Consider the following 26,187-nt stretch of genomic DNA (forward strand, 5'->3'; position numbering starts at 1 on the left):
GGTGTCCCCACACCGATGAACAATGGTCAGCAGAGGTAAGTATCAAATTCAATAATAATATCCAATAAGGGGCATATGGACCACTCATTTTCCTTGAGGTGCTGGTTGTGGGGACTGATCCTGCTTATATTTGCATACTTTCCTCTGTTGGCCGATTGTTTATCAGATGATGCATGACACAGGTCACTCATACTGTATAAGCTTTTCTTTTGCCTTTTTACCCCAGATTTTGCACTTTTTCCTCCATTCTGCTATGTTTTACTCCATTTCGAAACTTCATTTGCTTGTAGTTTACTAGGTACATAGGATGGGTTGGGATAGTTTGGTCGACAGTCATTAGGTCGACATCGGACAAGGTCGACATGAGTTTAGGTCAACAGTGTCTAGGTCGACAGTCAAAAAGTCGACGTGGGGTTTTTCATTGTTTTCTTGACCCGAATGTTGACACAGTCAACATGTACACAGTTTACAGTGCACCGCATCCCCTGGCATTGCTCGTGATGCTTCGGGCACTGTGCCTCGCTGCGCTTGGCATGCTATTTTATTCTCCCACCGCCCTAGTGGATGGTAGCGCATGAAATACTGCTTGTCGGCTCCAAAAACACTGGAAAACCCCATGTCAACCTTTTTACTGTCGACCTAATGACTGTCTACTAACTTGCTGTAGACCAAATGACCGTATCCCCATAGGATTAGTGCTTTGATGGTAAATCGCAAAGTCCATGGTATGCCTAACGGGCTATTTGGCTCCATTTGAGGATAGGTATAATTAGACACAGCTGTACTATGTAATAAAGAAGAAACGATCCACTATGCTTTTGTAATCATTATCCCCAAAAAAACAATGGAAAAATACATTTGCAAAAAAAAAAAAAAAACATTGCTGTAGTGTGATTATTAAATGCTATAGGCAATAAATCCCTTAACAGTATTATATAGTGAATATATTAATCTGTTATTGGCTCTAGTGCCTTCATAAAAACATTATCTCTCTCTCTCTCTCTCTCTCTCTCTCTCTCTCTCTCTCTCTCTCTCTCTCTCTCTCTCTCTATATATATATATATATATCTATATCTATATATCTATATATATATATATATATATATATATCTATATATATATATATATCTATATATATATATATATCTATATATATATATATCTATATATATATATCTATATATATATATCTATATATATATATATATATATATATATATATATATATATATATATATATATATATATATATATATATATATATATATATTTGGTTTTGTTGCCCTGTACATAAAGCACATATTAATACAATACACAGAACTAAACATATCAGTAACTGAAGAATTAAAATAGAGCACAGGTAACAATCAGCAGCACAATTCTTAGTGCACAATACAGCTGACATGTAGGGTTGCAGAGGAGCAGTCTGCATGTTACCAGGGGCAGGTTGTCAGTGGTAGAAATGAATGAACACAAGTGAGAAGAGATGCGGGTATAGATGGTAGGTGAGTAACTGAAATGCAAGAAGAAGGCTGTGAGAACAGGAGGTAAGAGGGCCCAACTCTAAGGAGCTTACAGTCTAGAGCTGGGGTAGCCAACCCTAGTCCTCGAGAGCTACCAACAGTGCATGTTTTGCAGGTCTCCTCACAGAATCACAAGTGAGCTAATTAGCTCCATCTGTGGATCTTTTAAAATGTGTCCGTGATTAATGAGTGCAGCTGTGCAGCAGCTAGGTTGTCCGGAAAATGTGAACTGTTGGTAGCTCTCGAGTGCTAGGGTTGGCTACCACTGGTCTAGAGTAAACCATCACTGCTATTTATTTAAAAATACACTATAAACTTAATGAGTCACTTGTTCATTTGCAACTTGAATACTGCAGCTGAATAGCATACAGAATACCAGTGTAAAAAGGTAAATATTGCACATTAGAGGAAAAATCCGGCACCTGTATATGTCTAATACCTATATAATATAAATATAGTTATACTGATCAAGTCCATAAAGTTTGGAGGGATTATTATTATTGTATGCAATCATTAGGTTGGTACACAGTAGGTGGACATTGACAACAGGTTGGCACAGCAAAAGGTTGACAAATAAATGGTCGACGTGGTTTTTCGTGTTTGTTTTTTAAATCATTTTATTTGACCTGTTAAAACTTCACCATCCCAGTGGGCTTAGAGGGAGAATATAATGTTGTGCCGTGCACAGCGGTACACTTATTTAGTGACCACGACCACATAGACACCGGAAAAACTCGTATCGGCCTTTTCCCGTGTTGACCATTTACATGTCAACCTATTTGTCCTTGTCCACTTAAACCATGTTGACCTTTTTAATATGTTGAACTATTGCCTGTCGACCTATTGATCATATTATTATTATTATTATACTAGTAATATTTGTATATTCAGCATATCAAGTATACTGCTAGCAGATGGATTCATTTCACTGAAGTTGCTTAGTAATTAAAATATCCATCTTTTACTTTACCATTGGATATAACTGAGAACCATTTTAAATCTATTCTCTTCTTCCATACAATAACAGCAACGTATCTTTTCTCTACTCCAAAAGGGACAATATGCTGCTGTGGATGGGGTGAAAAGTACTCTGCTGGACAAGTGCAAAGGTCTCTTGAGAAAAGCAAGACAAGTGTGTAACCTTGGGCAAAGTGATGATGTCCCAAAAGATTTCCAGTCTGTAAGTATTTACATAATAGTGGGGTTTTTGTGGGAAAGTTGGTACTGCGCTCTCAGCTGCCTGTATTCTATTCTAAAATAGGGGATCACCTAATTTCCCCAAGAATTGCAGATATGTAGAAAGATATATTTAGAATGTGAATATGGGCGCTAGGACAATAGTGAGTGTGGTTTAAGATACAAAATAGAAGCTGGTACTTCCCTGTTTTGTTCAAATTCTCCAGATAAGGGTTTATTCCACAACGTAATTTCTTGTTTAAATATGAAAAGACAAGAAAAAGACAATAAAAAGACAACAAGGCAATGCCCCTCGTGTAATCCTGTTTGACTTATTTCAATGCAAATTCTAAGCAAATGGACCAAATGATATACTATGATCCAATATTTTGTCGGGGGGCCGCCCCTTCTCAACACACTTACACCGATCAGCAAGTGTGTATGCCAAAAACAAGATCTTTCAAATCCAGGTACCACTGTATAGTAGAATGATATATGACGGGGGTTTAAACCCCTAAACCATATACTCACGTATAGATGGTTTTATCTGCACATCAAACGGTATCTTTCCAATGGCACAAAACAGGGATGGAATGGTGAAAGAATTTTTCCTGGGTCCTTTTGTATAAAAGCAGGTATCCTTTATTGGTACAATACAACAATAAAATTTTAAGGTGGGGTCACTGTACTGTGAGTGGCCGGTCAGGGCTGGACAGATATGAAGTGATGGTAATAAGGTGAACAAGGTTACCGGGGCCCCTTTTCCTAGTTCACACTCTGTCCAGGATCCTTTCCGCTCCTCCAGCAGTATTATCCACCACAAGGTAAAAAGGTGCAAGGGAAATCCACCTGGATTTCCCTTGCACCTTTTTACCTTGTGGTGGATAATACTGCTGGAGGAGCGGAAAGGATCCTGGACAGAGTGTGAACTAGGAAAAGGGGCCCCGGTAACCTTGTTCACCTTATTACCATCACTTCATATCTGTCCAGCCCTGACCGGCCACTCACAGTACAGTGACCCCACCTTAAAATTTTATTGTTGTATTGTACCAATAAAGGATACCTGCTTTTATACAAAAGGACCCAGGAAAAATTCTTTCACCATTCCATCCCTGTTTTGTGCCATTGGAAAGATACCGTTTGATGTGCAGATAAAACCATCTATACGTGAGTATATGGTTTAGGGGTTTAAACCCCCGTCATATATCATTCTACTATACAGTGGTACCTGGATTTGAAAGATCTTGTTTTTGGCATACACACTTGCTGATCGGTGTAAGTGTGTTGAGAAGGGGCGGCCCCCCGACAAAATATTGGATCATAGTATATCATTTGGTCCATTTGCTTAGAATTTGCATTGAAATAAGTCAAACAGGATTACACGAGGGGCATTGCCTTGTTGTCTTTTTCTTGTCTTTTCATATTTAAACAAGAAATTACGTTGTGGAATAAACCCTTATCTGGAGAATTTGAACAAAACAGGGAAGTACCAGCTTCTATTTTGTATCTTAAACCACACTCACTATTGTCCTAGCGCCCATATTCACATTTACATAATAGTAAGTGCAGAAATTCCCGATAAGACATTGCACATAGTTTCAAAATATTTTTATTTTGGTTTATTTTAAAAGAAATGTAAGAGGCATTAAAATGGACTTTCTTTTGTTTACACCACTGGTTTTTGGGGTGTGTTCAAATGTATAATCATGCCTGTCTCCCCTCTCAAGTGCCTGGAGATCGCATGGCGTTCAAATGATCGTTATTATTGTGCTCATCATGACTGGGTTTGGCCGCACACAGCAGCTAAACCAAACCAAAGGAATGGGTGTGACAGCAGAAATAATTTATTATCACCATCAGTGGCAACAATTGAATATGCCCCATAATGTTTTAAATGTAGAAGAACAAGCTATTTGATGTTTAGCAGGAAAACAAAATCTGCGTTTGTTTACTATTAGACTACACTGTTGGTTGAAGGATAAAACCCCGGTAGTAGCTCCTGCACGGCAGACAGGATTAACATGTCGATTTCTGCAGACTGAAGCGAAGTACTATGCGATATAAGTACTTCTGATATTGTTACCGCCAGTGTGGCTGCATGAACGATCTATCGCTAAAACACTGAATGATATTGTTATCTATACCATTCAGTGAAAGTTGGGGATGGGAAATCCAGAAGACAAAATTTCTTCTCTAATAATGGGCCTGATTCGGAGACCGATGCAAAGCTACCATGTCTTTGTATTAAGCATCACATCTTATCCTCCACCTGCACTGCTCTGAGTTAATTTGGAACGGTGAGGAGAAAGCATGAGGAGCATAGATATATATGTGTATGTGTGCATAGATATATTTCCTTTTTTTTGTGATCTGTACCTATATTTAAGTTTTTCTAATATCTATCTATAGCCCCCAGTCATCTGAAGGCTGCTTGTCACACCTGCCCCCATAGTCACCCTCTATCTCAGCCACACCTGCCCTCCAGTCCCCCACTATCTCCCTGTCTCACATACCCCCTAGTTACCTACGAGGGTCCTGATATTGTGGTGTATAAGGGCTATGTGGTGTGGTACACTACACTTAAAGCCAAGCCCCTTTCCAGTGGTCACACCTTTTCCGGAGCACGTGCAACTACGGCGCGCGCATAACTATATCCTTTATTTTTCTATACCCCAACTTTTAAAATTACCACTTTGAGCACTGGAAATAACGGTATATACCTTCAAATACAGTACAATTTACCTTTATCCTCATATCAAATTATGAAAAATATCTTGTGTGAATAAGGAACTGCTACTCTGTGGGGGTTATTGGTTGATTCAAAGGCTGGCGCCACCCATTCATGAGCGCGATTCCCACGCAGGGTATGCGAATGGATGTTACACAGCAACCTTACATATGCTCTGAGCAACCTTACATAGGTGTGTACGCTCGGGGGGAAGTGGGCGCTTCCTGCACGTCCGTCAAGCGATGGGTGTTCCCATATGCTAATGGAGCCAGCCGCCCCACACTCCGCCCGCTGTCTGTGCACGCACCCTGCGTATGCACATGTGTAAAAATGCACACAGCGCAAGCATCAGACCCTGTGCGAATGCAGGCAATCTGCAAACAGACCTGAAGGTCCTTTGACCATTGATCAATACTCGCATTAGAGAAAAAGCTGTGGTTACATTAATAGAGAGCACTGTAGGATAACCAGTGTCCTAAAGCATTATAGTATAAATAACAAAATGCAAATATTGGTTTATTTCTGCAATAAAAAAACTGTAAAACCAACCACAATTTAATATAACGAAGAATAAATAGTAAGAAAAATAGAAGATAATTGATTACGTGTTTTAGAAATATCCTATAAGAATACATATACAAGTATATCACATTTTGGATTGTGGGAGGAAACCAGAGTACCGGGAGTAAACCCACGAAAGCACAGGGAGAATATCCAAACTCTGCACAGCTAGGGCCATGGTGGGAATCAAACCCATGACCTCAGCGCTGTGAGGCAGTAATGCTAACCATTACATCATCCATACTGCCCCAACTTATGTTAAAATGTAGTATATAAGGTGCCCATACATGCACCGATTTTCCCGGTGCTATGAGATGCGCACTCCCGCGGCATCTCATCGCACAGTACAAAAAAGAATGTGCTGCACATACTTTTTGTACTGTCTTTTGATCGCATCACATGCACATCGTATGCCTAAATGCATGCAATGCGATGCTATTTAGCACAAAACACACAGCAAAATCGTTGCGTGTATGGGCACCTATAGTCCTATTTGTGTATTTTATGTCATTGTGTTGTCAGCTTCACTGGTTTAGCCAGAGTTAGAAATGGGTTAGATGGGGTTAGAAATGGGTTATTTCCACATGGCTGTAATAGTTGCTTTGAGGGACACTTTTATTATTATTATAGTTTATTTATATGGCGCCACAAGGGTTCAGCAGAAAATAGCAAATTATACTACAGTGCAATTTAGGACAAGTACATGGTAATTAAGTAAGTTTAATTTATATAGAGCACTTTCTCCAACAGGACTCAAGGTGCTTTACAGACATTATAAAACAATGCACATAATACAGAGGATGTTGGTGGTACAGTAACAGATACGTCACAGACAAAATAAACCCTTGAGCACACAGTAAGCATAATGCAGGAGTGGTGCAGCATTTTGGATAATAACTTCCATGGGTTGTGTACTCCACCCTGACAAGGTACTAGGTGCTACACGAAAAGGGGGTTGTGGATCCGCACAGACTTGGTCATCAATTGTAGCATTCGTAGATGGTCATTTATTCAACCAATATGAAAGACTACCTGTATGGATTATTGTAGTCATGGATTGGCGGTGCGCCCAACACATTCAGTATTTGTCACTGAATAGAGGGGGGTTTGTTTGCAGAGGGTAAACGGAAAGACAAATTTGTCTTTTTGGGCGCACTCTTTGTAATGTTCAATTAAATGGTTTAATTATTAGTTTTAAAACATAGCTTTTAATGGACTTCTTTATCTAAAATAAATGGAGCAGTTATGAATTGATAATCAGTCGTTTAATACATTTTAATTTGACTATCAATCAAAAACACACAACACAAAAGACATGACAAAAGACAGACTTCCATGGACATATATAATTTTTCTTAAAATAGAAAAGTATCCTCTATTGTTAGAGGTATTTTACACTATTTTGGGTGCTTATATGCCTTATTTTAATGCCTTGGCATATAGCATTGCTCAGCTTAGCCAGAATTAGCCCAAGTGTTGTCTTTGGATACAATCTATTTCCATGCAATCATAGAATATAATTTAATCTTGACTTGTATAGTTGGTGCTATATATAGGAATATAGGTTGAATCCTGATCTATTAAGTATAAAGGGTCAGAGTGGTACCATGTGAAAAGTGCTCCTGCAACTGGTGGCTCCTTGGTATCTACTGTTCAATCACCATGCCTGTGTTACCATACCAGCTCTTCTCCAGGAGTCTCCTCTCTGGTTAATAGGCTGGCCCCTAAAATTATTGATGGTACTGTTTGATTCCGGCCCAGATTAGGGTATAAAGGTAACCATTCGGAAAGTTGTGTTGAATGAGAGTACCAGGTTGGTTGTATGTTGGAGCTAGGGTATAGGTCATTTCTGCTTTCCAAACCAGCTTGAGAGGTCACCCTGATGCTTTTCAGTATTGCAGGGAGACACTGTGGGCTGGGTGGATGAGAGAGTGTTTGAAAATGGTTGGTCACAGTAGCAGATTGTCAGTTCGCCCGATGGTGAGACTTCTGCTTTCAAAGATCTGCTTTGGGCATCGCTGTGTGCTGCACAATCTGTTACTGCCTGTGTTCTCAATAGAGATAACACGGGTGATGACTAGATATTTCAAGCATGCCTGAAATATCTAGTCCAGCGATGCTCCTGGCTACACATCGCTATTGGGCATACACACAGTGATTTGTGCTTCATTTCTAAGCACTCTTGCCAGATCGCTTAGTAATGGGGCTGATATCGCCCCATGTGTATGCCCCATAAGCAGGGCCGGTGCAAGGCACCGGAGCGCCCCAGGCGAGTCGGCGTGGGGGCGCCCCGGTGCCGGGGGGGGGGGGGGAGGGAGGGAGGGGGGTGGTACCTGTGTAAAAAAATTGCTGCCCCGGCGTCCCTGCAGTGCTGGGGCAGTCAGGGGTGTCCGTGCCGTAGGGGTACCTGCGGCGCCGTCATGTGTATAAAGCTGGCTGCGGCCGGCGGGGTCCCTGTAGTGAATAGCAAACAACTAGCGCTTCCCGCGCCGCCGCGCGCATAGCGCTAGTTATTTGCTATTCACTACAGGGACCCTGCCGGCCGCAGCCAGCTTTATACACATGACGGCGCCGCAGGTACCCCTACGGCACGGACACCCCTGACCGCCCCAGCACTGCAGGGACGCCGGGGCAGCAATTTTTTTACACAGTTCGCTGGGGGTGAGGGGCGAACTGTTGCCCTCCAGGTGCCGGCGCCCTAGGCAAATGCCTAGAGCTGCCTAGTGGTGGCGCCGGCCCTGCCCATAAGGCACTAAAGGAAGTGAGAATCTGCATGAACCACAGCCACAAACACCATGGGTGGGACTAACATGCACCATGTCTGGTGTGTAAGCAATGATGGGCAACCTAACCCAATGCAACCTCCAAAAGTGTACATTGCCCTGAATTTTCTTCAACTAATCATGTTTGATTATTATTCTCTGCATAATCATATTTATTCATTCTGCATGTTTGTTTATAATTAGCAGAATTTCTAGGCATTACAATATATCTATCAGGTACTGTATAAGTAGCATTAACTTGTATTTTCTATTGTTAAAGCAAGGTTACTGAGAAATACTGTAATGCCGACTTGTGATTAAAAGGCATTGTTGTCAGAAATACAATAAAAATTAATGACTAGTCAAGCCAATAAAAGTATCACCTGTAACCAAGATAACAATAGCAACTTGTGCAAATTTATTCCTGCATTATTTAAGGTTACAATGACACATAAAGGAAAACTTTGCACCTCTCACTAGTCAAACCCTCTATCATCTGAATTTGTTTAACTAAACTGATTAATAGAATAAGCTCTGAGTGGGAGAACCCAGTCATAAGACTCAATCTTTTGGAATTCATAGGAAAATGTTGTAATATATGGGAAATGCCATTTATTTGTAATCAAGGGAATATTCTTGTCATCTGTGGAATGTATTCTTTATTTGTAGTATTATAGATCATAATGCTTTCAAAATGTTAATGTACTCATCAAACAGAAGTGACAATGTGAAGTGTACTGACAGGCAGCTGAACTGAATGGGGAAGCCACTCACACAAACCCAAACAATCTTCCAAGTTACCCGTGACTGAGAATAAGGGGCAATTAGAGGATATGCTTTGAATGTTGAATTGCTGATGATCTGTTAAAAAATAATTTAACGGAACTTAACTTCTTTTCAGTGGGTAATTTCAGTAAGTCTTTTCATTAATTAGCCACTGACACAAATTAAATAAAGTATAACCTATAAAAAGCTAGATAGATTCTAAAATGCATTATTTATTTTTAATTTGCAGTTATATGTATTACCTGCAGGTGGTTTATTCCATATGGGACATTCTCTCTCTCTCTCTATCTATCTATCTATCTATCTATCTATCTATCTATCTATCTATCTATCTATATATATATATATATATATATATATATATATATATATATTGTTCTAGTTATTTAAAATGCATTAGGAACCAGCAAATAGTTGCTTTTACAGTACTTTCATAGAGGTTTCCTTGAAATAGGCCTTTTTTTTTTTTTATCTTCGGAAACCATAAAAATGCTATTCCTCCTACAGTGGAAGAAGTACTTCTAACCATAAACTAGTATCCCCTTATCTATTGTAAGGTCATTTCCCAGTGGTATTTTGGGCTACAACCCTCTTGCCTTTTCCTTTCTTTCATATTACATAGAACATTGCTGTTTTTCTCTAATCTGTCATTGGTGCTGGTATTGTGCACTTGACAATAAACCACTTTGATATGTACATCTGCTTTTGGAATTTCTTTAAAATATTTAATTCAGAACACCTTTCCTTATATTAAGCCTCCGGTATAGAGAGAGTGAAGTAAACACACAATTCTTGTGTGTGTATATATAATGCGTCTTTTAATAGTATTTGCCATATTGCACCAGTGAGCCCAAGAAGAAAGAATTGTATTATACAGTACATATTCTAAAACACTTTTTTTTTTATTCTGTAGTTTAGAAGTATTTCATTGTTATTTTAACAACCATAGCCCTGAAAGTGAGATTTATTGTGAAAAAGCCCTGGGTCATTCCACTTCTGTGATCTCTAATGTCCACTTCAAGAAGTCCTTTATCATACGCTTTCCAAGAACTTTGTATTTTATTTTTTCTGTTCATTCTAAACTGGCAGCATGCATCAGAATGTATTCATTTCTTCAGTTTGTGTGGGGCATGGTGCCACATTGTTCTCTGTGCACATGGTGTTGTGACTAAGTTTGCAGATGTGGTTATTTTATATTTTAAGGTACTTGTCTTTTTTTTTCTAGGCGTTCCAAGCACTTCCGGATACACTGGACGAGATAGATGCTGTGCTAAATGAAGAACGGTCCAGAGCCTCTTGCTTCACAGGCTTAAATTCCTCTGTATGTTGTGTCGGTTTTTTTCCCTGATAGTACTTACCCTCCCACGCTGTATTAAAGCACAGTAATAATAAGCTAGGCAGCAGGAACAATATGTTTGAAATGCCAGAATTTGAATCTATTAGAATTTTAACTAGATTCTTTAAGAAAAGAACAGAACATACTGTTCCCTTGCACCAAAAAAATTCCATGCTTAAACTGGCAACTGTCGTGTGTCTGTGTTGCCATGTGTCATTTTATCTAGCATTTGCTTCTAAAACACAACCCCCAAAAATGAGTGTAATCCATTTGTTTGTAAATTTATCTAAATGTCTTGTTCTTAATAGGTGTTATTATCTGAATTGTTATGTGTTGCTTTTCTTAAGGTTGTTGAAGACTATGCCAAACGCACACAAGAAATAGAAGACATGACAAAGGAAGTTAACAAGAAGAAAGAGGAGTTGGCTAAATATAGACAGAACATATCTCAGGTATGCTAAAAATGAAAGTCACCCCGTTCACCTAGAATTCTACACAAAATTAGATAGCACAGGTACCACACTATAGTATAGTGTCTGTCTTGAAGAAAAGCTTTTTTGTTTAAATAATAATGAAATGTTTTTAATTTAGTTACAGAATGTATTAGATAAAAGCAAATATGCAAAGCAATATGTTAAGCATTTTAATCTGTAAGATTTTTTCTTTCATAGGGGTAAGGTTTATAATTCCATAAAATCACCCCACTCACAAATTTGGCATGTTTTTAACAATACTGCTATAGACTATGGGGGGTAATCAATCCCGATTCCGACTGTCAGGACATTCCCGACAGTCGTATTTACAGGCGGTTTTTGTCAGAAACTGCTGCTAAATTCGACAAATAGCGTCCGTTTTCCACAATTTAGATTCGACTTTAATAAATGCTGAATCTGAAAGTATTTAATACTGTTGGAAACGACAGCATTGAATAGACGAGTGCTGCTATTTCAGCCGAAGATTCACAGATTGAATATCGCACTATAGCGCTACATTGTTTTTTCCAATTTTCCACCCTCTGGCTTTTGTCACATCTTGTCCTGCCCTATCTGGCTTGTAAAGCTGGGGGGAAACTCATACATTACACACTAGAAACCTGATATCATAACGGTCTTCCTCCCCTTTCTACTTACATAGTGTACACATGCCACAGTGCTGTACAGTTAATATTTGGTTATTCTCAGTCCCTGCCACAGGGAATATACAGTAGGAGTAGGTTCTAAGATCCACTATCACAGCGGTTCTCAAACTGTGGGTCCTGACCTTCTCAGTATGGGGTCGCGACTCCATGTTACTGACCATCCGGCTGAAGACTTTCTAATCTCAGTCAGTGATTCAAGGAGTCTGAAAGATCTGTTGTATTGTCTGTTATTTTAGACGACTCCCCATCATTTTGTGCCTCCACAATGCTGCCATGTATGTGCTGTCTGCTGCCTACACATGTGACGGGATGACCTTCTGCAGTAACGTGCTGGGGTCCTGTCATTATTTTTATTGTCTGATGGGGTCCCAGAGCAAAATAGTTTGAGGACCCCTGCCCTATCACATGTACACAAACACACACACTAGGGGGTTGATCTAGTTAGCCATGGATGGTTTGCGAGTGTGATTCATCAAGGCAGCGGACGCACTTTACGGTGGACATAAATTTGCCTAAAAGCGCTCGCTTGCTACGCCATAGGGTTGCGAGCAATTAAAAAAAAAAATTGGGCCTGAAAGGGTGCGAGATCGGGTGAATTCGGGTGCCGTTGCTGTGGGAACGGCACCCTGCACCATTCGCAAATAGGATCGACTCCAAAGAATATGTTTTTTTTTTTCAATACACAATTTATATTCCAGTATGTTTTTAGATTGTTGGCTTAACTGGAGCACCTGGGAAAACCCACCAATACATATGGAGTACATACAAATTATCCATAGTTAAAACACCTTGATGGGAATTGAACCCACGACCTCAGTGTACTGTAATTGAGCAGACCGCCATGCCAACTGTGCTAATTCTACTTTATTAGAAACCATGATTTATTCATTCATATATTTAGTGCAGGGCAGTTGTGCTGGGACATATTTTGAAATAAATCAGAAGTATGTTGGTATAGTTTAGTTAATAGCCTCATGTGTAATTAGAAGTAATTTACAAAAATAGTATTTTCTTAGTTACAGTAATAGTAATGAACAAATCTAAAAATGCATCTAGTAAAATTGAAAAAGATTCAACTTTTGTCTGCACATATTAATGGTACACCAGTTTAAATTGATTCTATAAAGCTTAAAGCAAAAGAGCAAATATGCAGACCATGAAAGTGATCCAATGCAATAATTTGAGTCTGTGTTCAAATACAGTTATTTTAAATGAGAGTATTCACATTTTGTGCAGGTGAAGCAAGACTGGCTCACGCCTTTAAAGCATTTAGTAGAAAAAATCAATGAACAGTTCAGCGGCTTCTTCAGTTCCATGCAGTGTGTTGGTGAGGTCGATCTGCATACTGAAAATGAGGTAAGCTACTGACCAGGTAACCCATCTTATTGTTTTGGAGTAATATTTAACACCACAATATTTAGGGAATTATATTGATTTTGTTAACCCAGACAATCATTGTGTATATTTTAATCCCTGCAATGTATTACTATTAATAACAGCATTTTGGACCCATCAATCATCAGGTTGGTAGCTTTGTAGCTATTAAAGCTGTTGCAAGGTTTTTATTTAATCTCTTCCCCCCCCCACACCTCTTCCTCCCATTTCTCTCCCACCTTCCCCCTCTTATAGCCTTTACAATAATTGCATATGTATTTTTAGTTTTTACAATTTATTACTTATAACTAGTGTTTTGGACCCATCATTTTCCCAGATAGGTGGCAGTTCTAGAACACCCCCCCCCCTCCTCTTATGTTTTTGTTTTGCACTCACTCATATTTTCCTTAAATCTGTCTTCTATGTCTTCCCCCTATTCTCTTCACCTCTTTCCTTCCCAACTCTCAATCTTAAAACCCCCAAAAATCTTTGTGTGTGTATTTTATTCTATATTATTTATAACTGTTAATTGGGCCCATCATTCGCCAGGTTTATTGCTATTCTTACCAGTGTTGCAGTTTTTATTTCCTCTCTCCTCCCCCACCTTCCCATCCGTCCCTATCTTCCTTCATTCTCTTTCTCACCTCTCACGCCTCCTTCTTTCTCTCTCTCTCTCTCTCTCACGCCCATCTCTTTCTCCCTTTTCCAATCATTGATATTTATTGAATTGTTATAAAGCATTAGGGGGATACATAAATTGAAAACTATTGGGGATATTGGGAAGGATAACAAGGGGGCAGGGATGAGAATAAGCACACAAATAGAAAAGAGAATATCAAGCAGCATACTGCACACAAGGTACTAGAAGTATATTGGATACATAAAAAAGCTGATGTGCATAGAAATTGTCAACAGCACTAAGACAGAATAGTCATCCTCTGGAGTTTAGTTCAACTTGGGTGAAGGGGAGTGGCCAGTCGCGAACCAAGGCTTTCCCCCTACCTTTAGTAACATAAATATAGCACGGAAACCACTTAAAAAGGGCAATAGTAGGACATGGAATACTTGACCTCTCTGATTTCCATTTCAAAATTATATTGGGTTTTTTAAATTACTTTAGCGAGTGGGGAAGGAGATGGGGATTTCCATTGTAGGGCAATAGATGCTCTGGCTGAAATCAAGATATATTGAAGTATATAGCGAGAAGAAGTATATACCGAGAATCCTTAGCAACCACTAGGGCAGGCATTCACAACCACGGTCCTCGAAGCACACCAACAGTGCAGGTTTTAGTTTATATCCAGGCTTAAGCACAGATGGTTTAATCAGAATCACTCTGGTACTAATTGTCACATGTGTTCAAGCCTGGATATCACTAAACCCTGCACTGTTAGTGTACCTTGAGGACCGTGGTTGGGAATATCTGCACTAGGGGAGATCAGTGATTTAAAGCCAGGATGGGAACTAGAGACCGAGCTATACTCAATACATTTTTTTTAGAGAATAGACCTCCTCCCAAAAGGGGCATAGTACAGGGCAGTCCCAAAAAAATGTGTAGTATTGTGCCTTCCTTATGGCATAACCACCAACAAAATTTAGAATATGTAGGCCAAAATCTGTGAAAATCCGTAGGAGTCAGATATAGTCTATGTTGGAGTTTCACATGCATTTCAGTGTAGTAAGTACAGGGGGACATTGAGAAAGAGATGAGGTGGACCAGTTCTCATTGTCTAGGTGTAAACATGCATTGGAGATCCTGCTTTTATTGCAGGGGGGCGGGAGATTTGTCTATGCTAGTGGTCCTCATCCACAGTACTCAAGGCACACCCAACACTCCATGTCTTATGGCTATCCAGGCTTAGGCACTCAGAGCATTTTTAGTCCGCTCTGAATAATCGGTCCACTTGATTATACCAACTATGAAATTGCAGGAATAGCCATTAAACCTGGGCTGTTGGTGTGCCTTGAGACTGCGATTGAGGGATCACTGGTCTAAAGGATCAAGAGGGGAGAGAGAACACCACCAGGGAATGCAGTGGTTTGAACCCAATAAATTTGTTCCAGATTTAAAAAAAAAACTGGAGTAGGGTCCAAACATTTATTTGGTAGTCTTGAGTATGAGGAAAACAGATATGCTAGCATAAGAGCATCTAAACGGGACCAAAAAGAAGGGTGAAGATGGGGTAGCAACATCTCTACAGCTGTTAAGGATATATTCTTCATAGGGAGACCAATGTCCAAACGGGAGGGGAGGTTAGTATCACAAATCTTCAGAACATCTACAACACAACTAGGGAGTAAACTATGGCTAGGTCAGAGCCGAGCAGGAGACCAAAGAAAGTCTGGTAAATAAAAAACAGAGAGAAAGGCACCATCCAGGTCCACCCCAAGGCTTTGAGCATGGAAGTAGAAACCAATCACCAAGCTTAGAGGGTAAGGACAACCGGAAGAGCCAGACCACCTAGATGCTAGGACCCAGTAATTTGCCTAACGGTTAGGCGGGAAGGCTTGCATTTCCAGATCTCGGAAACCATCAGCTGTTTCATGGAGAGGGGGCAGATTATGGGAGGGCTCAGAACAAGTACCTCAAATTGGGTAACAATGTCATTTTAAATGCCGCAAGACGTCTCAACCACGATGCCTCGTAGTTCATCTAGGCAGTCGTCAAAGTAGACAATTGAAACAATAAGAGAATATAATTAACATCAAAATCTTTTGAAGTACACTGAGGTATGTAGATTCCTAAATAAGACTTTAAAAGCTTCTTTTAAATTAAAGGATAGTGCCTCTTCAAAGATTTAAGGGATTGAGGAAGGTATTTTAATAGGCAGAGCCTCAGTTTTAGTGGCATTGAATATGTAAAAAAAAGCTATACTATATTGGTCTAATATAGATTGTGAAGCGGGCAGTGTGTCCTCAGGGCTAGAGACAAATAAAAGGACATCAGCCGCTAAGAGACATAACTTATGGATGCAACATAACTTATGGATACCTATGATTAGGCTTTGGAAATCAGCTAAGCAAAGGGTTCAATAGCCAGTACGAAAAGCAACGGGGACAGTGCGCAGCCCTGTCTAGTACCATTAGGGATTGCAAATAAGGAAGAAAGATCTACATCGCTAAAAAGCCAAAGTACCAGTATATAGGGCACAGATTAAAGTTAATATATCACTCTGACATCCAAATTTAGAAAGAACTTGATACATATATTGTCAGTGTAACCGATCGAACACCTTCTCAGCATTGAGGGAAAGAAGGAACACTTCTAGTCGTGTTTAAATGGTCCAATCAACCAAGTCAACCCTGCAAGTATTATCTGGGCCTGGCTTCCAAGAACAAAACCCACTTGGTCAGGATTAATCAGCTGGGGGAGCAATTGACTGAGATGGTTGTCAATCAGTTTAGCAAATATTTTGACATTATATATTAAGAAGAGCAATAGGTCTATAATTTCTACAGTGAGGGTTGTCCTTTTAACAGTTTACAAATCTGGGCTTTAGCCATTTCTGGTGGGAATGCACCTTTTTGGAGGCTGCATTATTTAATTCCAAAAGCAACGGGTTCTTAGCGATAAGTTAAGAGGTTTTATTGCCTGCTGTATAGAATTTGACAGAAGCACGCCAGGGAAGAGTGTATGTGAAGCAAAAAAAAAGCTTCTGAAGCTTTGCTAGCATGTCCTGGAGATGCTTTTATAATGCTAATGGGGTGGGATCGGTTTTGAAGTTCCAAAGTCATGGAGGGTGACCTCGAGATCTGATTGGGTTTTTACATAGCGCACTTTCAATTGGGACTGTTTCTGGATAGAAGTGCCTCTAAAGGCTGATTTCAGGGCACACCAGTACATACAAATTAGAGGTGTTGCATAGTGGAAATTAGTGTGGGTATAAAGAAAAAGGAAATCTTTTGGGGCCTGTAATGTCCGACGGTCAGTCAATTGATAAACAGGGAACCGTCAAGGGTGTACAGAAGGGTTATGAAGACCTGTATCTCAACTCCACATATATGATATGCCATTCTCCCCATTTAAGTTTTATTTGCAAGTTTTAATTTTGCAAATATTTACCCTTTAATAAAAATGTGAATGAAAGCACTGACTACCTGAAATTACATGGTTATTGCTAATCTTTGTTTATTATTGTATGTTCTTCTTAGGAGGATTATGATAAGTATGGAATAAGGATCCGTGTAAAGTTTAGAAGTAGCACACAACTTCATGAGCTGACCCCACATCATCAGAGTGGGGGGGAACGCAGTGTGTCCACAATGCTTTACTTAATGTCTCTCCAAGAGCTCAACAGGTGCCCATTCCGAGTAGTGGACGAAATAAATCAGGTAAAGAAATAAGTATATAAATATGGGTACTTTTGTATTAACATTAGCATACGTACGGCTCCGATGCGATTTTTCTATGTAATTTATTCACTGCTCTCTGTCCTTGGGCGGTGCGATGAGATCGCATCGCACTTAAAATCGCATGCGATTTATAGGGTGCGATGTAATTTAATGTACTTTACACTTGTATGACATACAATGGAATTTAGGCACCCCCCCTACCCGCTATCCACGCCACCCCGAAGCATGGCGAGCGGTGGCGGAACGCGTCCTCCCGACCTTTTAATACCACTACTATCCACGTCGGCGTGGAGTTGATTTTATATAGTGTGGTGAGCCACCGAGCCTGAAGCATGGTGATTTTCTTACGCAGAATTGCCCACTAAGCTATTTGCTTAGTGGGCACCCGGCAAATACATAAATGCCTAAATATGTATATAACCATATCCTAAGTAATGCATTAATAATTATTTTTTACTAATAATGAATATAATTGTTCTTCAAGGGCATGGATCCAGTGAATGAAAGAAGAGTATTTGAAATGGTAGTGAAGACAGCTTGCAAAGAAAACACTTCTCAGTATTTCTTTATTACACCAAAGGTAATCACCACTAAGGGGGTATTTCTTGGTAAAACTATGTGATTTTTTTGTCGCTAAATTCTAGAAATAAGGAAAAAATAGCGCTGAATAAGGGGCAATTCAATGAAAGGCGATGTACACATGGAATGGCACATCATAACAAAAAAACATGGTTAGTTTTCCCTCATCCCATAAAGGTGCGCTGGAAAACTAGATGTACAGCTTACTGAATGCAACTAAGTATCAGGATGATAACATTGAATTGACCCCCTAGAATGAAAAAGTCCCTGCATCAAGTTGAACATCAATTGACTGGTACAATGATGAAATTATAGAATGTAAGTGCAAATAAAAAACAACAATGGAAAACAACTAAAGTCGTCCCACACACTGTCCAAACACAACCCAATCCTTCTCACTAAATAATACTGTTAAATGGTATACTTAACACAGGTAAGATGCCTAATGCAGGCTTGGCCAACCTGTGGCGCTCCAGCTGTTTCACACGCTCCAGCTGACGCTCGGTGGCGAAACACCGCACGGACAAAAGCCGTGCCTTACACAGTAGTTAATAATGGACAGGATTGTGTCCATTCACACAGGACGGTTGTGGCCATTCCGACCATTGTAAACTTCTGTGCATGGCTACTTGGCCGTGCCGGGTTTCGCCGCCCGGCGTCAGCCGGAGCGTGTGAAACCGCCCTAAGGGGTAAATTTACTAGGCTCCTGTGTTTCAGCCGACCCATGCCCATATGGACTGATGAGGACCAGTCTACACTGAATTAGGGGAGTATGTATTTTTCTTTTATACAGGTACCCTACTGTACAAGAGGATTGAAGGGCTACAGGGATGTAGATAAGTATGTACTGTATGTACAGAAGGAGCAGCTGTCAGCCAGCCTGTCAAAACGCCAGATCTCCTGTTTTGGTGCAGGCTGGCAGACAGCAGCTCCATCTAACAGGGATGTGCAAGCATCCCCTTCAGCAAGGCGGCGGGGAGTGGCTTCCCTGCCTGTCTCCACTTCAGGGACCAGCTGGGGGCGTAGGGGCAGAGCGGTCCGGAGAGCTACAGTACTACAGCCTCTGACAGAACGGGGCGCACGAGCTGGCGAATGGCGATAGAATCATCAGGAACAGCTCAAATGAGAGCTGCTCCATCTATACATGAGTGTTTTAAAAGTGCTTTATTAAAGTTTTACTTTCACGGTGCGCATGTAATGTGTTTGTTGTAATAATTGTTTTACACGTGGAACTACAGGTACCAGTGGATCCTTTAATGACCTGCATGCTGGTACTTGGAGTTCTCAAAGTACCAGCATGTGGGGGAGTTTGGGAGGTTAATGCTATGGCCACAGTGACCGGTATAAATGTGTCCTATGACTGTGGCGTTCCTTTACTGACTAGGAGCCCAGTGCTGGTTTAAAATAATACGGGGACCACTAACTTGTTTTTTTTTCCTCCTATGTTGTTAGTACCAGCCCTGGCTCAAAGAGCTCTGGGCTGGATACTACTGTGCTGGCCAGTTTGGCTCTTGACTCGTCCTGCAGGCCAGACCCATTGCCTGCACTCTTACCTCCCCTCACTGCTAGACCAAACCCCTTTCCTGAAGCATGTGCATAGTTTTTCCCCGTGTATAGGGGAGGGCGCATTTTTAACTGTCCCCACTGGGTGCCAAATATGCTAGAAAAAGCCCTGGCACAGAGTTGGGTGCATACAGCTATATATAGCACAGCGGCGGCAAACTCCCCTCACACTCACCCTCTGGCAACCTGTGTAAGACTGCCACCACAGAGATAACAGGCCCCTGTCAGAACACCCGCAGGTTGTTCAAAAAAACTCAACTTTTAAAACGGGGGAAAATTTGAATATCACACTAATATCACAATGTTTAAATCTGAAAAAATTGGAGAATATGCATGAAAAAAGAGAACAAACCAACATATGAATACCCCCCTAATTGCATTTACTGTTGGCTACATTCAATAAAGATGGAAAAGCCAGGTATTTAATGAAGTGTACATACGGGGTGATTTGCTGGCGATTTATTGCTAGCAATATATATCGCCAGCAATCATATTGCTCAGTGAAAAGGAGACACTGCTGCTGTCACGGGGTGGGGAGGGGGAGAGGGGGGGGGGGAGAGAGAGAGACAGAGATCCGAAGGGAGGAGGGAGGGAGCAGCAGACACTGCTGGTCACCGGGAAGGGGGGAGACGTCACTTCCCTGTACTCACCCCGCCCCCTGCTAGTCAGAGGCAGCCGCACAGCCAGGTAAGTGGCGCTGCAGCTTCTGGGTTGTGATGGGGAAGAGGGGGGGCAGCGCTGATCTCCGCCATAGGATGGGTGCCCGTCCGGCGCTAACCACCTGCTCAGCGCCCAGGGAAGCCGCTGGTCGCAGGATCATGCTCCTGCAACCGGCGATCACTAGGGAGTACACACGGGAGTGCGCAGCTGGCGATTCCAGCAGCATTTCAAATCAGCGACCATATTGCCAGCGATTTCAGCCAATATCGCCCCCGTGTGTAGCAATAAAGCACAGGGGTACTGAGCTTAGAGTCTACAGGTGCAGCTATGTAGGAAGTCCTCTTACTGAAAAACGTAATCCCTTTTGTATCTCTATGTGTAAGGTCGTGCATGTATACATGTGTTTCTTTGGCGCTAGGGCCCCATGTCGCGTTATATAAGAGTGTGAGGATGTGTATTTGTGGGCTTTTCCTGTGCAGCCAGGACATCTGGAAAAATGATTGTGTGGATAGATCTTTAAACATTGCGCTTCCTGTATTTAAGGAAATTATACTGTTACATTGGTTCTAAAGTTGAATACTTAAATTTAACTAAATGACAAATGTGAAAAGTTCAGTAGGTTTTGAACTTTGATATCCGGTTCATATGTTTGAACATATTCTTATCATATATGCAAATGTATTACTAAAATTGCTATAGAAAGTAGGGCTTTTTGTATTGGTACTCTGCAGTGTGCTGAGGGTTTTGTCTCTTGAAAGTAGGATGATTCTTATTCCCCTTGTTTTCCTTCCTCAGCTCCTCCAGAATCTAACATACGCTGACAAAATGACCGTGCTGTTTGTGTACAATGGGCCTTACATGCTGGAACCCACAAAATGGGACCTGAAGGCGTTTCATAGAAGACGTCGAAGAGTAGCAGCAGTGGCTGAATAAATCTCTCCCCTTATATCCTCTATCTAAAACATCAAGAGATTTCTGCTACAATGTTTACAATTAACTTTTGAAGGTCTTATTTTTCAGTGGTCACAGATGTATGCAATATATTAATGTTTATATATTTGATAGAATTTAAAAGGGACCTTATAGCAGATTTTTTTAAGTTTATCATATATTTTCTAACATTAAATAATCCCAAAATAGAACACACATTTTTTTTTTACTTGGTTCTGGAATTTGAGCTGGGAAATACTTTGCACAGATGTTTTGCAGTGTTTGTTTTTGTAAATAAAAGTTTGCTACATATTCTTATTATTTTTTTCTTTTGTGGGTTATTAAATTATCTATAAAAATTCACACTATAAATAAGTGAAGAAATATAGTTGTTAATCTGCACATTAAAATAATGGATATTTGTAAATAGAAGTTCTTCCGAAAGGCTACCTACAGAGTTTTGCCATGTTAGTTTATTGATGCTGCAAACCACTTAAAGCCTATGGAGGCCTTACTCACAGGAGATATATGTACCATTCCCTCTCCTGCTGCCTCTCCACCTGGCAGCAAAAATAGACACTGAGGTAAATTCAGATCCGGTCTGAGCTGCTATCGCTGCTGTTTCCTTGGAAGCAACAATGACAGCGTTGTATGGTAATGCAGCAGTAGTGACCTGACTCACCATTGGGTGGCTTGCAGTACCCATGTGGACGCTCAAGTTGCCCTTTGCAGAGGACCGTAAATCTCTATGCATTCACAGAGATTTCTGTCTTCTACCCTCTCCCTAAATGGCAATTACACACTTCTGTTTGGAGAAAAGTCTTATGTCAATCATTGTGCACATGTAGCATGGGTCCTGTGAAGAATTTCCAAATGTGAAGTAACTTGTACAGACAGCAGCTACCATTACAATTTAACATGTGAATTACACTTTCGTCCATAGTGGGTTATTTTCAGACAAAATGTTCATCACATTGTTAATCGCAGCAGTGCCATGAGTATAAATACATAACTAGGTGATTCATCGGGCCCTACGGGTGCTCTTCACACTGTCGTAAGGAGCTTTACCTCTTAACCTGTGAGCAACTTTTATTGTGTGAAATATGGTTTGTATTATACAGAGCACAGGTTCTCAGGACCCCACACAGTGCATGCTTTGCAGGTTTCCTCAGAGAATCAAGTGGAATAATTAGCTCCTCCTAAGGATCTTTTAAAATGTGTCAGTCAGTAATGAGTGCACCTGTCAGGTGACCTGGAAAACGTGAACTGTATGGGGTCCTGAGGGCCGACTGTGAGAACCACTGATATAGAGGATCGGAGCGTGATACACATATTCCCCCACTGTGCCAGCCTACAGTGCCAGGTATGCCCCAACAGTGCCAGATACACATATTTCCCCACAGCGCCAGAAACACATATGCCCCATCAGTCCCAGCAGTGCAACTCACTATTGTAGCTGTTGGGAGGGGGGGTGCAGCATGTGCCTCTCCTGCCCTCACCCTAGTCTGGTGTCCCCCTGCTGTCTGTCTCCACTGCTTCCCTTCAAAGGAGAGGGGAGCGCTCAGTGCGTATCTCCTTCCCCTCACTTTGTCCCTGTGACTCGGTCGTCATCCAATCAGGAGCCGGCCCGCGAGTGCTGATTGGCTAACGGCCCCGTCACAGGGACACAGTGAGGGGAAGGAGATACGAGCTGAGCCCTTTCATGTGTGACTTGTAGCATTTTGATAATTTTTCTGTCTCCTTAGACCTGGGGTAGCAAACCCTAGTCCTCGAGAGCTACCAACAGTGCATGTTTTGCAGGTCTCCTCACAGAGGGGTAGATTTATTATAGCGGCGCCTATCGCGCCACTATAACAGTTCCTGCTTCGCCTCATTAGCGAGGCGAAGCAGGAGGGGACACCGACAAGATCTATTAAGATCTTGCCGCCGGAGTGGGGGAGCGCTAACTCCCCCCTCCAGCGATGTCCCCCCTGGAGACAGCGCATCAGTTAATACTGATGCGCCGTCTCCTTCCCCCCCGGCCGGCTCACTGCGCATGCGCGGGATCTCGCTAGTCTCGCAAGATCCCAGCGCAGCTCAGAGCCAGCAGCAGGGACAGCGCTGTCCCTGCTGTTAGGTATAGGGCATCGCCGCCTGCAGCTGGCGAAGTCGACAGCTGCAGGCGGCGGAACAGTCAGCGATGCTGAGCGTTCATAAATCTGGCAGGAGGCAGGGGCGCAGTGCAAAATATCGCCACTGCGCTATGCCTCCTGCCCCACACCGCCGGCGTTAGAGTAAACGCTCGGCGGGTGTGATAGATCAGGGGAAGCGCTATCCCCTGCTATAACGCACGGGGATAGCGCAGATTCCCCTGATCGCCATATAATAAATCTACCCCACTATCCTTAGAAAAAAGGGAAACAGTGGTCCATAGATAGAGGGCCACCGTTCACAGAAAGGATTCCTTTTTGGAGGCACACTTTTAAGTAGATGATGATAATGTTACATTAACATTGTCATCGTGTAACATTATCATCATCTACTTAAAAGTGTGCCTCCAAAAAGGAATCCTTTCTGTGAACGGTGGCCCACTGTTTCCCTTTTTTCTAAGTATACTAGTACTTGATTCCTGGGGGCTCCTCCAACATCAAATATTCTCTGTATGTGTACGGACATAATAGTGTATAAGTTGGTTTAATGACTACTATATAACCTAATTCTTGTCCTGTGCAGGATACTACTCCTATTTGCTATCTCCTCACAGAATCACAAGCGAGCTAATTAGCTCCATCTGTGTATCTTTTAAAATGTGTCAGTGATTAATGAGTGCAGCTATGCAGCAGCTAGGTTATCTGGAAAATGTGAACTGTTGGTAGCTCTCGAGGGCTAGGGTTGGCTACCACTGCCTTAGACCATATGGAGCTAATCACTGCATGGTGTCACTTGGGAGCTTACCAGATGCAGGCACACATTTGATTGTCTCCTACCAAGCTGGTAAATAAGCAATAGATCTTTGCAAAGCAGTGATTATAACTTTTACATAGGACTGTAATCGTTCTTGTATACTTCTACAATCTTTTATGTAGTGCTGTGACCCTAAACGAAATCTACTAACTCTCTGCTAGACCATAAGGCTACATCCAGGTAGTGGCTACACTTTGTTACACAGGACAAAGAGGAAATTGAAAAGACGTGTGGCACTTCGTAATACATTGGAAACAATTAAAATAAAAACACAGAATGTATTAATAACCAGGACAATTATGCACAAACAGATAAATGATAAAATACTAAATGAACCTCCCGGGGGTAAAGAATTAAAAACAATAAATTTATATTAAACAGTAGCACGCTTGCTCATTAGGATTAATACTGCACACAATGTTTGAGTGGCCTTATACTCTTAATCGAATACTAATTGTTCTAAATTTTTTTGATTGAGTGTTTTAAGTCCAGGACCTGGATGAATTGGCCAACAAGAGGTTACAGAACACACAGGAGTATCCTTTAGAACAGTCAAGAAGATCAATAAATCAGACCCAGTGCTGATTCATTGATGTACATGAGACCTCCCCATGTTGTTTTTTACCTATATTTGTAGCACCAGAACTGGCTCTAAAAGCTCTGTGCTGGTTTCCTTTTGAGGGAGGGTTGAACCTCCCATATCAGAAGTTGAATTAAACTTCAGCAATCCACTCAATCCTTTAAATGTGATGTGCACATAGGTCAATAAGCGGTGTTGTTGATGGAACAACCACATGGTTCCCACAATTCCTTGTGGTGGGATCTGGGGAATATTGTTGCCAGTTGTGATCTACTGCAGATGCAAAGCTAAAACATCTTTTTGGCAACCAATCACTGAGAATGGCCTTGTTATAGAAATGAGGATGGGCACCAACATGCTGAACACTGTCTGCTACCATCTGTGGGATGTTCTAGAATGTCAAGGTAGGTAGCTCCTGTCACAGTGCCTTCAGTAAAGTAAAAGGCTTGTTCATCTTTTCATAATAAATGGCACAGAAGACATTGACTTTAAGGGAATCATTTTTGAATTGCAAGAATGAGTGGGGATTTCTAGTACTCCAAATCTTAATGTTTGTTCATTCTATCTGAAATATGTTTAACTACATTAGTCCAAGTACAGATGGAGCCACACTCATTTAGCTTGCCAATGGCTTGTGTCTGAATAACCCGTCGCAACACGCCTGGTCCCATAGTGACACAATAAGTCTCACAGTATGGCGGTGAGTGCAATACCAGTGATCCTCCAGATGTTTTATTGAAATCACCACTGCACATGTGTTAGATGTCTAATTCAATAATCTAGTGAAAGAATTTGCATTGCGTTTGCTTGAAGTCTCCATTGAAATGCACTATAGTGCAACTACTGCTTTACTGTACTGTACATAATGTTAAATAGACATTTTTCTCAGAAATACTATTGCATAGGTGTGCGTCTCATTACGCTTTTTATAACAAGCTAGTAAGCATACAGTACGATTGACGTACGTACTGTAGCAGGCCAGACTCACTAACAAAATGGCTACTGGGCTTCATGTGAGACCACATCTGTGGCGCTAGTGACAGCATAGTTTACACTTGTGTAAGGGCACTGCTGTACTTGCGTCTCATTACGTTACACTAAAGATAAAAGATAATTGTGCTACTGTATGAATGATATACTGTACGAGTAGGCCAGACTTGAGCACTTAGCGGGTTAACAAAATGGCTACCAAGAG

General features: G+C 41.2%; 1 protein-coding gene across 1 annotated transcript in view; it reads left to right on the top strand.

Annotated features, from left to right (window-relative positions):
* Window positions 1–21,783, top strand: part of SMC5 (structural maintenance of chromosomes 5) — an 87,614-nt gene extending 65,831 nt beyond the window's left edge. Inside the window, exons 18-24 of the mRNA XM_083186078.1 lie at window positions 2,578–2,703; window positions 10,762–10,857; window positions 11,220–11,324; window positions 13,247–13,366; window positions 17,537–17,716; window positions 18,222–18,317; window positions 21,335–21,783. Coding sequence (XP_083042204.1) covers window positions 2,578–2,703; window positions 10,762–10,857; window positions 11,220–11,324; window positions 13,247–13,366; window positions 17,537–17,716; window positions 18,222–18,317; window positions 21,335–21,472 — 861 coding nt within the window. The 3' untranslated portion in view covers window positions 21,473–21,783. The remainder of the gene's footprint in view (window positions 1–2,577; window positions 2,704–10,761; window positions 10,858–11,219; window positions 11,325–13,246; window positions 13,367–17,536; window positions 17,717–18,221; window positions 18,318–21,334) is intronic.
* Window positions 21,784–26,187: the final 4,404 nt, after the last annotated feature.

The sequence above is a fragment of the Crinia signifera genome, chromosome 1, assembly GCF_055691185.1.
Source record: "Crinia signifera chromosome 1, ASM5569118v1, whole genome shotgun sequence".
NCBI classification, from domain to species: domain Eukaryota; kingdom Metazoa; phylum Chordata; class Amphibia; order Anura; family Myobatrachidae; genus Crinia; species Crinia signifera.